Below are 15,070 nucleotides of genomic sequence, written 5' to 3' on the forward strand. Positions count from 1 at the left end.
CCGGGCGGCCCCCGTCCCCCGTGGAGCGCGCTCCGGACCCGGCCGGCCGCTCGCGACCTGCGCGCCTGGACCCCGCGCCTGCATTTTCCCCTTGTCTTCCCCCCGCCGGCCCGATCCCCAGACCCCGACCCCGTTCCGGGAGGGCCTCGTGCTGGATCTGCAGACCCGAGCCCCAGCTTGCCGCCCCCGAGTGCTGGCACCTAAGCCCTGGCCTCCATCCTTTTACCCCAGGATCGAGGGGGTGAGGGAGGGGTCTCCCAGGGGTCGCTGCTGCGCCCTGCGTGGAAGATCTGTCGAAAAGCAGGGGCCGGACGGCCCGGGCCTTTTAGGTGCTTCTCCTGTGAACGGCCTTAGCAACAGGGAAACTGAGGCATGCACCTCCCGGCCCAGCCTTGCTTGAGGTGTAAGGGGCCTCGCTAGCTTCAGGCTTTGAGTCTTAGGGCGGTGCTATTTTGGACTCTGCCAGGGAGCAGGCTAGTATTCGGGTGGAGATACCTGCTGTTGGGGCGCCTGGGTTAGGAAACCAAAAGGAGGAGGAGGAGCGGTTGAGGCGCCACCGGAAGGCAGGCAGGTCGAAGGAGAGCAGGTAGAACACCAGGCCGGGGACCACCAGGGCCGCGATCCTCTCCGGGGTCTGCTCTCCAGGGATGAATGGAGGCTGCTGGCCCGGGATCCCAGAGGAAGCCCCGCGCCTTTCTGTTCCGCCTAAGTGGGTGAAAGTTCAGCTCTCCCGTGTTCGTGGGAACTCTCCATGCCCATGTCTGAAACCGGGCAGACATCCCACTTCCAGACCTTCCCCACCAGCAGGCTGCATGCGCGGCGGCGAGGAATTTGGAAGAAATGCATGAAATCTCCCAAGGAGATTATTGTTGAGTTTTTAGATACTGCCTTTTATTTCAAAGTGCCTATTTTTTTTTTTTTTTTTCTTTTCACTCCTTTTTCCTTAACGGCCCACTCACCCATTGTGTGTATCTCATTCCGCCTCCGGTCCCAAAAGGTAAAGGAGACAACAGAAACGTAGGAAAAGTGCGGTGGTCGGTGCCATGGGAGGTAGAGGGGGTCGATGCCATGGGGGGAGCGGGTCAGCCTGCAGACTTGGATTGACCTCCAGATATCGCCCATCATTTGAAGTGTTGGATGCCTGGGACTAGTCCTCAAGAAGGAAGTCCAGAGCAATACTTTTAAGGGAACCATGGCGTTCTGGCTTTAGAAGCAGATGTCAGGAGTGAGACTGGAGGGGTGCAAACGTAGAGTGGAACATTCGGCCAGGCATGATCAGTGAGGTTGTGCGCATGTGGTTTGTTTGATTTGGTTTTACTTGTCTGCCTGCCTGTTCGCTTCCTGTTTTTAGAGTACAGAGGCCGTCTTTGGTGAAATTACCCCTTCCCTTTGCATTTCTCTTCCACCCCTTTGAATTCTTGTATGAAAGGAAGAAAGCTTGTTTTACTGTTTTTGCACAAACATTCAAACCGTGTTAAAAGAAAGAGGAAAAAAATTTACCATCTCAGCTGACTGCGCTGTCTTCTCTTTGCTGGAGAGTCATCTCCCTGGTCCTTATTAGCACCGCTGTAATGTGATTTGGAACTCTGCTTTATCCATTAACAAATTTTAAAATACAGACATTTTCTTTTGGTGTAGCAAAGACTGATTTTCTCAGTGGTTGTACATTACTGGACTCCACGGATATGTATCAGTTTTTATTGATGACATCTAGATCTATCGTGATTTTTCTTTCAAGTTTTACATGATCCCTTATTTTCCTGTTGCTCTAATATAGGTTAGATTGAAAGCTATTTCTAAGCATCAATTTGAACTTGAAAGTAAAGCCTGCAAATAAATGGTAATATTACAAGACAGCCCTGATTTTTGTGGTTCACTTGTTAAAATATTGAAAATACTCTGCTATACCTTGTCAAGCTGTGTTCATTACACAGCTTTCTGAGCGTGCACCATAGTTACAGGTAGGCACGTTGCACAGGAGCTATTGGAAGAGACACACAGCCTTTGAGCCAGTGTGTTCTTTCCCCGGATACATATATCAGCACTCCTTGAGGAGCATTTGATTGCAGGAAAAACATTTTATTAGGCCATGCCTTGTAGCGGTGCCCAAGTAACAGGAACACCTTGCTGGTGTGTTCATAATGGAAACTTGGTGGTTACTGCGGCTTCGGATCAGCATCCAGGGTTCTGCCCTTTTTATGGAGGAAAGCTGTAAAGAAACAACCTGCTCCCCTAAGTGGAGGGTTTTATGTAATCATGGCTTCTCAAGAAGCTAAAGATGTGAAAAGTTCCACTGTGACACAGCAGATTTTCTTTCTTTCTTTGTCCCTTTCACAGTTGAGTCTCCTGGGATACCTGAACACACATACATACACACACACACACACACACACACGTACAGAGTCATTCTTTTCCCTTTACAGCATTTCTGCCTGATGATAATAACAGCTTGCATTCACTGAGAGCCTATTTGTGCCAGGACACTGGGTGGGTACCTGTATGTTATCTTAACTGTAATCCTAAAAGATACAGATTTCGTACACACTTAATAGAAGAGCAGATGGGTTTAAAGAGTAACAGGCCTCTAGTCACGTGGTTAGGAAGGGGCAGACTCAAGAGTTCAGCTTTGCGTCTCCTTCTACAACTCTAGCTGCTCCCTCACCCTTTCTTCTTGCCCACACCACACATCTGTGTTCAAGGGAAAGGATGCTGTCTTCCTCAGCTCCAGATTTCGGACCAGTGGTCTGCTTTAACTTTGAATGTGTGGGAGAGCCTCTAGTTTAAAACATTAGGAAGTCTTCCAGAGCTGTGTATTGTCTTTTTTTGTGTGTTCTTAGAACATCTAGTCACAGTGGGTGTCCTTGTGTGGGAGTCTCCCAACAGATGTCTTTTTCCTTTATATGATAATTAAGTCAAGTGTACCCCTGTTAGCACTGGACACTTGCTGAACCGATACGCTTAGTCCTAAAGGGGCAGTAATAGTAAGGTCCTGTGTACAGGTTGACTTAAGTTGCAACATCAAGTGGCGTTGAAGAGGGTCCCTTGGAATAGCTGTTGTCTTGGCCTTTGCATTTTCTTTTCATGAGATTCAAAGTTCTTGGGCTCTAAGACTACCTGTTTCTTCTATATACAAAACCTGCCAAATCCCAGTAAAACTAAATTGACTGGGATATCTCCCTGTCACAGTGGTTCAGCAGTAACTGGAATGTCTTTATTCTGTATTCGTCAGTTATTTACTAAGCTTCAGCACTAAGCTGGACATTGTACTTGGTACTGGAAATGAAATGGTGAACACAACAGCCTTCATGGATTTCACGTTGTAGTGGGGAAGATGAAATTAAAACACACTCTTACTAGCTATAAGAAGGATTCTGGCTGGGTGAGGAGGACTGAAGTCATAATTTAGCCAGGAGGGCCTGAGGAATCTCTCTGAGCAGGTGGCTTTTGATCTAAGCTTGAAGGATGGATAAGAGGAGCTGAGCATGCTGGGGAAGAGAGTGCCAGGCAGGAACAGCCCATGCTTTGAGACAGACCAAACCTTGACTTACAGGCTGAGCAGAAAGGAGGTGGCATAGCTAGAGGGGAGGGGAGGGGAAGGGGCATCCTGAGGCTGGATGAATTGTGAGAGTGAGCCCACTGAGGGCTGGTGGGCCGGGGTGGAGCACAGTGTTTCCTCAAGCACTCTGGGAAGCCAGCCGCAGGTGTACAGTTGGGTTAGGGTTGTGTGAGGTGATGTGTGTTGCGGGGGTGTTGATTTTTTGGTTTTTGTTTTTGGTTCTGGCCGTTGCCTTTGCATACTAGGCCAGTGCTCTACTACTGAACTATACCACCAGCCCTTTTTTATTTTATTTTAAATTCTGAGGCAGGGTCTCATTTGCCCAGGCTGGCCTTGGACTTACAATCTTCCTGCTTCAGTCTCTGATTAGTGGATTTACAGGTTTATGCTACCGTGCCCGCTGTGCGCTGGTTTTAACAGGCTCTTGTTCTTGTATAGCACGGAGTCTCTGCCCAGAGGTGAAGCAGCAAAGCCAGCTAAGAGGTTGGTTTCTCATGGGATTGAGATGTTGGTGCCAGTGCCTTGATTGGAAGCAGAGCTGTGGAGTTAGAAAGCATGGACCTATTTGGAATGCAGTACTGACAAAACTTGCGCTTGGGGAAAGAGCACAGAGGAATCAAGGACGATTTAGGATTTGATCTGCTCGTAGGCCTGTGAGATCTGCTGGTGGGATGGTAAGGCTCATCCGCAACTGTTCTTTCCCTCCGTAGTTATGAAATTTTCTCATATGGAGTGGGCATATAAGGACGCCAGGCAAGGGGGACACAACAGAGAATGTTGAGAGTGAGGTGATGAATGAACAAAGCCTGCTTCACTGATAGCTTCATTAAGTGTGGTTTCAACTCCCAGGACTAAATCATCTCCCTTAGGTCCTCTACCACGGGGTGTGCACGCTTTTCAGAGCACTGGGTAGCCACTAGGGTTCTCCACCTGACCCAGAGGTGACTTCCATAATAGCACTTGAACTTTCCTCTTTTTTTTTCTTTTTTTTTGGTGAGGTGACTTTAGGCTCCTGTGTGGGAGTTTATTTGCATTTTACATCTGCTTTTCCATTTAGATCTTCGAAGTGATTTCTTCAGAAGGCTGTGGAGGAGGCTTGCCTGCACCCTGGCAGATCAGAGAGAAATGAAAAAATTGCATTGTAATTTCGCAGCAGAACGGTCATGCTGTCTGTCCCACTGAGCCCCAGACATGAAAATATCGTAGAATCGTTGCTTTTACGTTTCCTTATGGATGATTTAGGACTTGATCTGCTCATAGGCCTTATGGCCCAAGTCTTGTACCATCCATCAGCAGAGGCCACCTTACGTCACCAGAATGGGCCATTTTTCTCCACAGCTTCTTACTTCCTTGAACCTGGATTAGTTCAGGAGGGCAGACAGAGACCAGGCTGCCCAAAACCTAACCACCCAGCTTCTGTGCTTGTGGGAGAAAATGCAAGTCTATCCCTGTTGCTGTGTGATGGCCTGACTATTTTTAGATTGGGCTGCCAGAGATATAAATTGCTATTTCAGTCTGCCTCCTGGTAGTGGATAGAGAAATCTACTTACTGCATGCTCCACAGAGCACGTTGAGTTTACCCCAACCTCAGCCATTTTGGAGACTCATCTTTTCCTGTTGGCAGTCCTGCTGTGGCATGCTGTCCATAGCTTTGTTGTTATGTCTCAAAGTATTGATGTGGTAGATTGTTCAGTGCTTGGGACACTTACAAAGCATTCTTCCCGAGAGGGTAATTATTTTTCTTTTTACTAATAAGGACTGTATAGCAACACTCTTGTCCCTTAGGAAATTAGTGACATTATTTAAAAGATTATCAAGGGAGAAAAGATGATGCTTGAAATTATTTATCTGTGAACAAAAATAGCGTGGATAAATATGGAGGCTGCTAGCTGTACATTTCTCTAGACAGTTTCAAGTCATCTGTTGGCTGACAGCTCAGTAAGGAGCTGTTTTGCATACGAGTTGGTAGCCATTGGGAGTCCCAGAGAAATACCTTTACTATCTCGTTTGTCCCATAGTAGGTGTGCCACCTGAACCATATTATGCTATTTATTTTTATTTATTTGATCAAAGCATAACAGCCCCTTCTTAACAGGGAGATGATGTTGGTTAGCCTTGTGTTTATAAACCTAGCTCTGTTCAGAATGGCTCCATTGTGGTTTCAGTCAGCTTTTGGCAACATAGCTCTGGCATTTTGTCAACCTGGTACTATTTTCCATCCTATCAGTAAATAGTGTGTGCCTGACTGGTCAGTCAAGAAATAATTAGTGGTAAAAAGTCCCCCGCCCCTCCAAATTCGTTTGAGCGGAACGATAACTTAATCGTACAAAGCCTGCAGACAGTTGGCCCTCGGAGACCTGAGTACTGGCAGGACTTTTACCTGTTTGTGTCTGCATCTGCTTCTTTGCCCTTTTATTCAGACAACTGCTTTTCTTCTTCTGAGAACATTCTCCCTAATGCAGAATCCCCCAAGAAACATGATGTGGGTGTGGGCGTGCGTTCAGGGAGGCATTCTCACCCAGAACAGAAGACCGCTGACATCTCTTTCAGTCCTGTTGTATTCAAGTTTCCATTCTGTTGCTGACTATGATAAAATTAGCCTAAAGGAAGGTATGGAATATGGGCGTGGGTTTGTATATGACAGGTGTTGATACATACAGACGTTCCTTTGTGTGTGCCTATGAAACATGCAGCAGGGTACCAGGTGCTCGTCATATGTTTGATTTTTGAAGCAAACCCTTTTAATTCAGGAAGAATGAAGGTGAAAATAGACCTCTTTGCTTAGATGGCCTAGAGGTAACCAGGTATCACTGTAGCTGTCTGATGCCTGAACAGGTAATACAATATAGGGAAACTAGTTGGACAGGCCTTTGATCATGGATGTAGGTTTTTAGTGTCTGCGTATATAAAACTTTATGCATTTTGAAAGGGAACATGGCAACCTTCAAGTGCAGCATGTACCTTTGTCATTGATAATAGCTAAAGATCAGAAAAACTCCTTTTCTCTGTTAAGATTTAAGGGCTGGGATGTAGTTCAGTGGCAGAGCATGTGCCTAGCAGGTGCAAGGCCGTGGGTTCAGTCCCCAGCACTGCACACACATACAAAAAGATTTCAGATTTGGTTCTGGCTTTGTTTGTTTTTTCAGTTGCAGGAATACCAGCAAAAGAATTGGATGTGGTTTCTGTTTGCTTGTGGGCTGTGTAAGGTTATCTTTTGAGTAAATGGAAGGAATACCTCATCTAATAAAACAGGGAATTGGTTTTGCTTTGGAACCTTTGCTGTTGACCCAGTGTATAACTTTGGCTTTAGCTTTCTTCTGGTAATGAGCTATTTTCACCGGTGACCCCTTTATTTAAAAAACACCAAACAGGGGCTGGGGATTTAGCTCAGCGGCAGAAGCGCCTGCCTGGCAAGTGCAAGGTCGTGAGTTCGGTTCCTGGTACTGGAGAAAAACCAAAAAAATAAATAAATAAATAAAAAACATCAAACAACCGTGGCAGGCTTCCCCATTGCTGTTCCCAGGCTTTGAGCTTTTCTCACATGATGATTTTTTGTTTCTGCAGTTTCATGAACCATCGGGCCCCAGCCAATGGCCGTTACAAACCAACTTGCTATGAACATGCTGCTAACTGTTACACACATGCAGTGAGTATGAGTTTTCTGCTGCCGCTGTTCTTTCCGCAGGGATTCAGAGGGAGGAAGGGGTTATTTATCTCCAGGGACCTCAGCATGCTTAGTTGGATTTACCATCTCTGTGACTTTAACCTCCAGACCCCTGTGATGGTCTTGGGACTACAAACTGAGCATGTGGAATGCTGTGTATTCTGACCTGCCCGGCTTTGTCCTGGGCTTGCCTTCCACAACCGCCTCTTCTTTAAAAGAATAACAATACCTGTGTACCCTAAGACAATGAGAGAAACTTGTTATGAAGATCGTTACCCCTCAAAGGAAATAACCACCGTGCTCATTTGGCAGGAAGAGTTCACAGTTTGTTGAAAAAGATGTTTTTTACTAGGTGAACTTCTGAAACAGGAAGCCACATCCTCCCACCCCAACAGGAGCCTTGCTTCTCAGAACATACGTTGTTACAGGTTACTGAATAAAACACCGATGTGGTCCCTAGCTCTTGATTAGTTTTTCCTTATAAAAGCAAAGCAGGCTTATTTTAAGAAACTTTAAAAATACTGGGTAGTATGTAAGCCAATAAAACGACCCAGAAACAAACTGGTCATACTTTGGTACATTTCTTCCTTTTATATATGTGTTATTTGTGTATGTATTATTTGTGGGGTTCCTATTAATGTGACATAATTGGCATTTCTTATGTCATCATAAATTCCTTTGGTTTTATTATTCCCTTTGAAAGTTGCATTATGTGAGACTTTCGAGGAGAAAATGGTGGTTGGGATATAGTCTGAAAACAGCAGAGAAGACAATTTATTCCTTTAGTGGAAAGTGTTTAGAAGAAGCCAGTTTGATTACCACAGACAGTGTTGTTCGTATAGTTTAGTGGTTTGGATATTGAGATATGCAGCTTACCTTTAGGAATAATATTTGTTTAGGATGGACCTGAACAATCCCGATATTTTCACAAGTTAAGGAACACTTTTATAAACTGAAATTCAGGAAAAACTGATCATTAATTTTTTTAGAACAGAAAATATAGTCTTACTAAGCTATATCCCAGATGTTTGGATTTTAGACACCAAATCTTGTTAGTCATTATTTTGTTTAAAAGAAGATACTTTAACATAGAAAAGGACATAATTTCAAAACATTTCCTTAAAGCAAACAAGTTTTGTTTTATAAGAAACATACATTGTTATCCTTACTGTTTTCATTTTGTTCTGGGCCAGTGAAAACTTTGGCATCAAGAAATCAGTCCCCAGGGGGATTTGATATTCCAGGCAAGAGGGTAAAAGAGATGTGTGGGAACCAAAAAAGAAAGAAATGATGCTGAAATTTTCCCTCTTTGCCAGGCATATGTATTTTAATATCTAATAAGGTAGTCTACCTCTCCTGGAGAATCTCTGTATTATAAAACATTTACTGGTCATATGGCTAGTCGTTGACTTTTTCTCCATATGTACTCTTACATGTAGCACAGATAGCAAAATTTTTCTTAGACTTCTGGTATCTGAATAGGTAGGCCTTGAGGATGGGTTACTCTTGCTCACCTAAAAGTTACTATGAAGATTTAAATAATCCCCAAATGGTTTCACTCTCAAAGTAGCTCCCAAATTGATAGAATGAAGAGATCCATACTAAAACTCAGGGCATGTCTTAGATAACTGTGTGTGTGTGTGTGTGTGTGTGTGTGCTGGGAGGGGTGTCGTATACATTTCATTACTCCTTGATAAGATTTATTCATTCATTCTTCCTGAAAGAGTGGAATTTCAGTAGCCGATGGGGGCAACAGGACAGAATATTTTAAAATGAGCATCTCACTGGGAAATCTGAATATATGCTTGATATGTGATTATTTGAAATAACCTACTCTGAATCAGATTAGAAAGGAGAGTGAAACGTGCCCTTCTTGAGGGAAATTAGGATAAAGAACATCTGTTTTGCAACAGTTGAGTAATGTTGCGTCTCTGCCTTGTTTGTGTATCCATTGGCGGGCGCTGCATGGGCCCTGAGCAGCAGTAGCCGCTTCCAGTACAGCAGCTAACAGCTTCATCTGGCTGTCCTCGTGACTGTTCAAGAAAGGCGATTGCTTTAAAATTATTTTGTTCATATTGTTCCTGATAAGCCTCTATCTAGTTAGAAAAAAATTCTCTTTTCCTTAAAAACCAGGACATTTGTTTCTCTGTACCTTTCCCTCAGTTCCTCATTGTTCCGGCCATCGTGGGCAGTGCCCTGCTCCATCGGCTGTCCGATGACTGCTGGGAAAAGATAACAGCATGGATTTATGGAATGGGTCTGTGTGCCCTCTTCATCGTTTCCACAGTGTTTCACATCGTGTCATGGAAAAAGAGCCACTTAAGGTACAGTGGACGACGTGCTGTTTCCACAGATCAAAATAGTTGCCTCAGTGTTAATCCCCTACACTGGTATATTTTAGGCAGGTGGAGCAGAAAATGGACCTTTTCGTGCCTTGTAGTTTTAGTGCTGTCCAATAGCTGGGGACATTTTCTTTGGGTTGGACAGAGTCTGAAGACTCTCTTAGCATATGCCTCTCGGAAGGCAAGCCTCTCTAGCCAGAAGCCAGTACCTCAGTGATTTCCCAGAACTTAAAATTTGAAATCTTTTTTTTTTTTTTTGGTTTTCTCCAGTACCAGGAACCGAACCCACGACCTTGCGCTTGCCAGGCAGGCGCTTTGCCGCTGAGCTAAATCCCCAGCCCCTAAAACTTGAAATCTTGAGAGCTGTTTTCCAGTTCTCTTAAGTGAGCTGGAGTTGTAGCTCAGGGGGAGAGTGCTTGCCTAGCATGCACAAGGCCCTGAGTTCAATCCCCAGTACCACCAAAAAAGAAACAAAACCATAAACCATTTCTCTCAGTTGTACTAAGGATAAGAGAGCGGTAGCTATGGATTAGTGGCAAAGTACACTGAGCTTGGAGTCAGCAGATGGCCTTTGAGGCTTGGTCCTGCTACTTAACTTTGGGTAAGTCACTTGGCAACCAGGAGCCTCAGTTTCTTTATTACTAAAATGAGAGCCGGGTGTGGTGGCACACGCCTATAATCCCAGCACTTGGGAGGCTGAGGCAGGAGAATCATTGTGTGTTGGAGACCAGCCTAGGCTACATAAGTGAGCTCTAGGCCAGTCTGAACTGCATAGCAAGACCCAGTCTCAAAAAGACAAAACAAAGCAGGGCATGGTGGTGCACACCTTTTTGGTTTTTTTTCTCCGGTACCGGGAACCGAACTCATGACCTTGCGCTTGCCAGGCAGACGCTTTGCCGCTGAGCTAAATCCCCAGCCCCGGTGGTGCACACCTTTAATCCCAGCACTTGAGAGGGTGAGCCAGGAGGATCACTGCGAATTTGAGACCAGCCCAGGCTACATAAATGAGCCCAAGGCCAGCCTGAACTTCATAGTGAAACACTGTCTCAAAAAAAGACAAAAGAAGCGAAAAGACAAAAATAAAATAAAATGAGGATTATAATGTAACTCACAGAGTTATCGTGATAGGCAAATAAGATAATGTATGTGAAAGTGATCCGAAAATTATAGAAGGCTGTGGGATTATGGGATGTGAGGAAGTGAACTACTGTTTCTACTGTCTGTGAAGCTGAACTTTCAGGTTGAAGTTCTCTGTCTGTTATGGAAACAGATTAATATTATTTTGCAATTACTGATTGTCAGGCACTTTCCAAACAATGCCTTGGCCTTTGGCTTACCACCGAGAAGGACATAAAGCATTCCTCCTCTGAGTGCAGGATCCATTTGGGAGAGTACAGAGGAAGCTCCACACCATTTTGGTCAGAATGGGTTGCTCATGAAATACATTCTGCAGTAATTAAATATATTAAAGGGTGAAAATTCTTCTCAAAAAAGGGTGAAAGTTCTCAAAAAAAGGAGAATGCAGCGCCAACTAAGAGTGACTTATAAAGTAATTTTTGAAAATTTGTAGAATGTCCAAAAATAATGAGACAGGCTCATTTTTACAAGATATGCTTAATTCACAAGCAGGACGTGGGACTTAGGAGATGGGTACTGGTTTCATCATGGTAGAATCATGGTGTTGCAGGCCTGGGCAGAGAGTGTGTGATCGAAGAGATCACATAATCCAAACTTCGGCTTTTAGTTGGGGAAACTGAGGCTCAGACAAATGGCCTGGCTTGCCTGAGTCAGTGAGACGAGTAGTAATGGGTCTTCCAAGACGTCTGGCTCCTAGCCCTTTGTTTTCTTTCTACCATATCTTTCACAATACTGTATATAATTTACAGTCCGTTCCCCTTTCCTACAAAGTGACAGTTCCCTGGGCTTAAAATAAAACCACAGTGCTGAATCACAAGGGCACTTTGGGACACACTCACAAGAGAACCGCGGGAGTACCTGGCTCCTCGAGGCGTGCTGTCACGGAGGCCAGAGGCCAGCCAGCAAGCAGAGCACTTCATTATCTTCTTGGCACAGTGTGACGCTGTGGTTGCCTCAGCAGACTTGGCTTTGATGTCTAGATTTCTGAATCAATAAAGAGTTGTAGATGCCTCCTTCAGGATTCAGGGCCTCCCTGCCAGGGACTGGAGAAGGTGTAATAGACACCAGACTCCGAACCTTGAAATAGCACTTCTAGAATCATAAGCCACATGTAGATTTGTGCTGTGCATTAAGCTTTTTAAGTTTTCAAATAAACCTCAATTTAAGTACATAAAAGGAAATGGCATTTATTAAGTGGCAGATACTATGCTGAATACATAGTCCACATTATCACATTTAATGTTCTGCAGGCTCTAGAGAAAGATTTCCATTTTACTTATAAAGAAAATAAGACTCAGACAGGTGTACGGCAGATCTTCAACAAAATTCTGGGTCTGACTTTGGCTCTGGCAGTGTCTAATAATTGAGAAAGTAGAACTAGAACAGCCCCAAACCTTACTTGAAATCACATTCATTCCAGGAGTTTAAAAAAGAACAACTTATCTTCTTTCCTCTACTTTCTGTCCCATCTTTGGTCCCTTGTAGTAGAATCTTCTTGACTGGAGTCCATGGCTACATTTCATAATGATGATTGTAATATGTAGTCATTTGAGAAGCACTGATATATTGTTTGCTTCTTTAGACCTATGACCTGAATTATTATCTAGGGGTAAGTTGTAGCTTCTGCATTAAGATAATTTTTTTCTTGTAAGTGTATTTTTTACTTCTTTAGTAACACAAATCCTCATCTGTGCTTTGGAAAACACTCTGGGCGTGTGTGTGGTGAGGTAAAGCCTAAGAACCGCCGCTCCATCAAACCATAGCTGTGATGCCTTGGGCAGTGAACATAGATGCAAGACAGTGCTATGCATTTGTACTTTCTAATCCACAATCACACAACTTGTAATTTTTCTACCCACACTTCCTGACTTTGATTTTGGGAGGCGGGAGTTGTACCTTCTTGCAGCAAATGCATCTTTCTGTTTATTTTGCTATTCCTGAATGACGGAATTTCTTTTATTACAGCTTACTGTCTGCACTAGAATATTTAAAGTAAAAGGGTCTTTAAAGATATTCTGAAAAGACTTGAAGAACGTGACCTCGTTTACGGGTTGTTTACTGAGCATCAGGACTTCATGTCCTGCACTGTGATAGAACCTGGGGGATGACCTCCCCTCAAGGAATTTCGTCCTTCTGTTAGGTAGGCTGTAAAAGAAATGGAAAATACCAGAAAAGACAGATTGTGTTTGCTTTAACTACCTTAGGCTTCCTAACTATGAGAATATCTGTTGTGTGTATAACTTAAAAAATAAAGCATTTACTTGTGGCTTCACATCATTAAAAACAAGCAAACAGTGTGGCTTTGGAGGGCAAGTTATAAACGCAGTGAGAAACTAGACAGGAATGGAAATTGCACCCTTGTGTTCTGGTCTGAAAACTTTTTAAATAATTTATCTAACTTGTTTTCTTCCCCCCTCCCCAGGACAGTGGAACATTGTTTTCACATGTGTGATAGGATGGTGATCTATTTTTTCATTGCTGCTTCTTACGCTCCATGGTAAGATAAAGCTGTTTCTGCTCTTGAACAGTGTGTTTTTATTATAAGTCCTTATTCCTTGTTCTTCTCCCCTCCCCGCTCTCCTGTCCCTGCCCGCAGCCCTCATGCATACAGCCACCCCTTCTCCCAAACACATGCATGCATGCATTTCTCCCCCCAGTGTGTTTACTTGGGTCAGATTGTAGATCTGAAAGGAGAAACAGTGTTTGGATTAAATATCTGGGCATTGCACTAAGAGGAAATGCTGTTAACTTGGGTTCAGGTAACATGATGCGTAACCTTTGCCCCTCCAACCTCCAATTCTCTTTCTCTATACATCTGCTTTTCAGAATGTGTAGAAATTGGGGAAATGCTGTCAGTGTATACAGTGTTAGGAAAGTAAGCTTCTGTTGGAAATTTGTACCGTTTGTCTTCTCTCTTTACAGCACAGTAGCTATTATACACTGGCACATTTCTATTTTATTTTGCTGTCGGAGTTAAGAAAACCAACCAAATCCGTTAACCTAGCACTCTGCTCAGTTTCCTTGGTCTTGCTGCCCTTTGGGGATAATTTGAATTTCATTAGAATATAATCTTTTGTTAAATTAAAACCTATAGTTAAAGAAACATTAGTTTTCCTCTATCAAGATGTGGTCCAGTGTCAAACACTCAGAAGTTTGTATTATGCCATCACCTGTCGTAGTCGTTGAAAATAGCAGGCATCTAGATCTGGGTAAGGCAGCCTTATTCAAAAGAAACATAATTATCCGTTAGAATAAAAAATAAGCTAGCTCTCCTCAATACGTCTTACTAAATTATAGGTCTGATTCATATCGGAGCAAAAATGCTTAAAGGCTTTTGTGAAGTATACTTCAATTTAAAATAAGCAAATAAGTTATAAAAATATTTAAATTGGGCTGAGGAATCAAATATCAAAGTAGGCAGTTTGTTCACATATAGCATTAGACATGCAAGTAGCACCTTTTGCATTTGGGAATATTAATTGGTAGTGACAGCCAGGCAGAACATTTGGGAGTTTTCCTCTGTGTTTATTTGTATTATGACATGAGTATAAGTGAATTTGCAGCGTTTTAAAATTTAGACCTTAAAAAAAATCTACATTTGAATTCTAACAAAATATCTTCACACAAGTTGGGATAATTTTCATGCTCTGTCTTGGCAGAGAGATTGGTAGTGGAAGCGTGGTCTGTGGACTAGGTATCTGCTATAGGTGCGTGATCCTGGCTCAGGATATTTTTCAGAGTTCTCATTAAGCTGTGTAAGCAGTCTGCTCCCAAGTACATGGTCGGAAATAAAAAGGCAGGCAGCTTTTACCTCTCTCTGCCTTGCCAGGGAAAGTTGGGCGTGACAGGTGTGCTGGGACTCACTTCTACATGTGTCTTTGCTGGTTCTATTTTTAAACCATGCTGAAACTATTTCTAAGTCATAAAGGTTGACTGACAATTTTATCTTCGAGTTATTCGTTTTACCTAAATTTCTATCTGTGTATTGAGTGCCTTTTCTTTCTGCTTTTATTCTAGCATTTTCTTAGTTTTCAGGGATCAGAGGAAAACACAACTCCTGTGAACTCTCTTCATTTATCCCTTCTGTTCTTTGTTGTCATGTTTTCATTTGCAGGTTAAATCTCCGAGAACTTGGACCACTGGCAGCTCATATGCGTTGGTTTATCTGGCTCATGGCAGCTGGAGGAACCATTTATGTATTTCTCTACCATGAAAAGTAAGGAAAAAAAATTTACATTTGGTAGTTCTAAAATTCATTGCCTAAATTTATCTGTTTCACAATCTAATTTCTTTCGTGTTTTTTCTTCAAAATAGTAGAAATACATAAACAGAATAAATACTCCTTTGAAAAATCTTTGAAACTACTCAGTA

The 15,070-nt window shown here is 43.2% G+C and overlaps 1 protein-coding gene across 3 annotated transcripts in view; it reads left to right on the plus strand.

Moving 5' to 3' along the window:
- The first annotated feature begins 448 nt into the window (after positions 1–448).
- Positions 449–15,070, plus strand: part of Mmd (monocyte to macrophage differentiation-associated) — an 86,547-nt gene continuing 71,925 nt past the window's right edge. The window contains exons 1-5 of one of the 3 annotated variants that reach the window (XM_013519307.1): positions 449–586; positions 7,121–7,202; positions 9,384–9,544; positions 13,122–13,196; positions 14,814–14,915. In XM_013519307.1, coding sequence (XP_013374761.1) covers positions 7,125–7,202; positions 9,384–9,544; positions 13,122–13,196; positions 14,814–14,915 — 416 coding nt within the window. In that variant the 5' untranslated portion in view covers positions 449–586; positions 7,121–7,124. Of the gene's footprint in view, positions 587–641; positions 998–3,928; positions 4,231–7,120; positions 7,203–9,383; positions 9,545–13,121; positions 13,197–14,813; positions 14,916–15,070 lie in introns of those variants that run through there. The other 2 variants (XM_005394083.2, XM_013519306.1) reach the window with 2 other exon arrangements.

The sequence above is a fragment of the Chinchilla lanigera genome, unplaced genomic scaffold, assembly GCF_000276665.1.
Source record: "Chinchilla lanigera isolate Chin_1 unplaced genomic scaffold, ChiLan1.0 scaffold00050, whole genome shotgun sequence".
NCBI classification, from domain to species: Eukaryota; Metazoa; Chordata; class Mammalia; order Rodentia; family Chinchillidae; genus Chinchilla; species Chinchilla lanigera.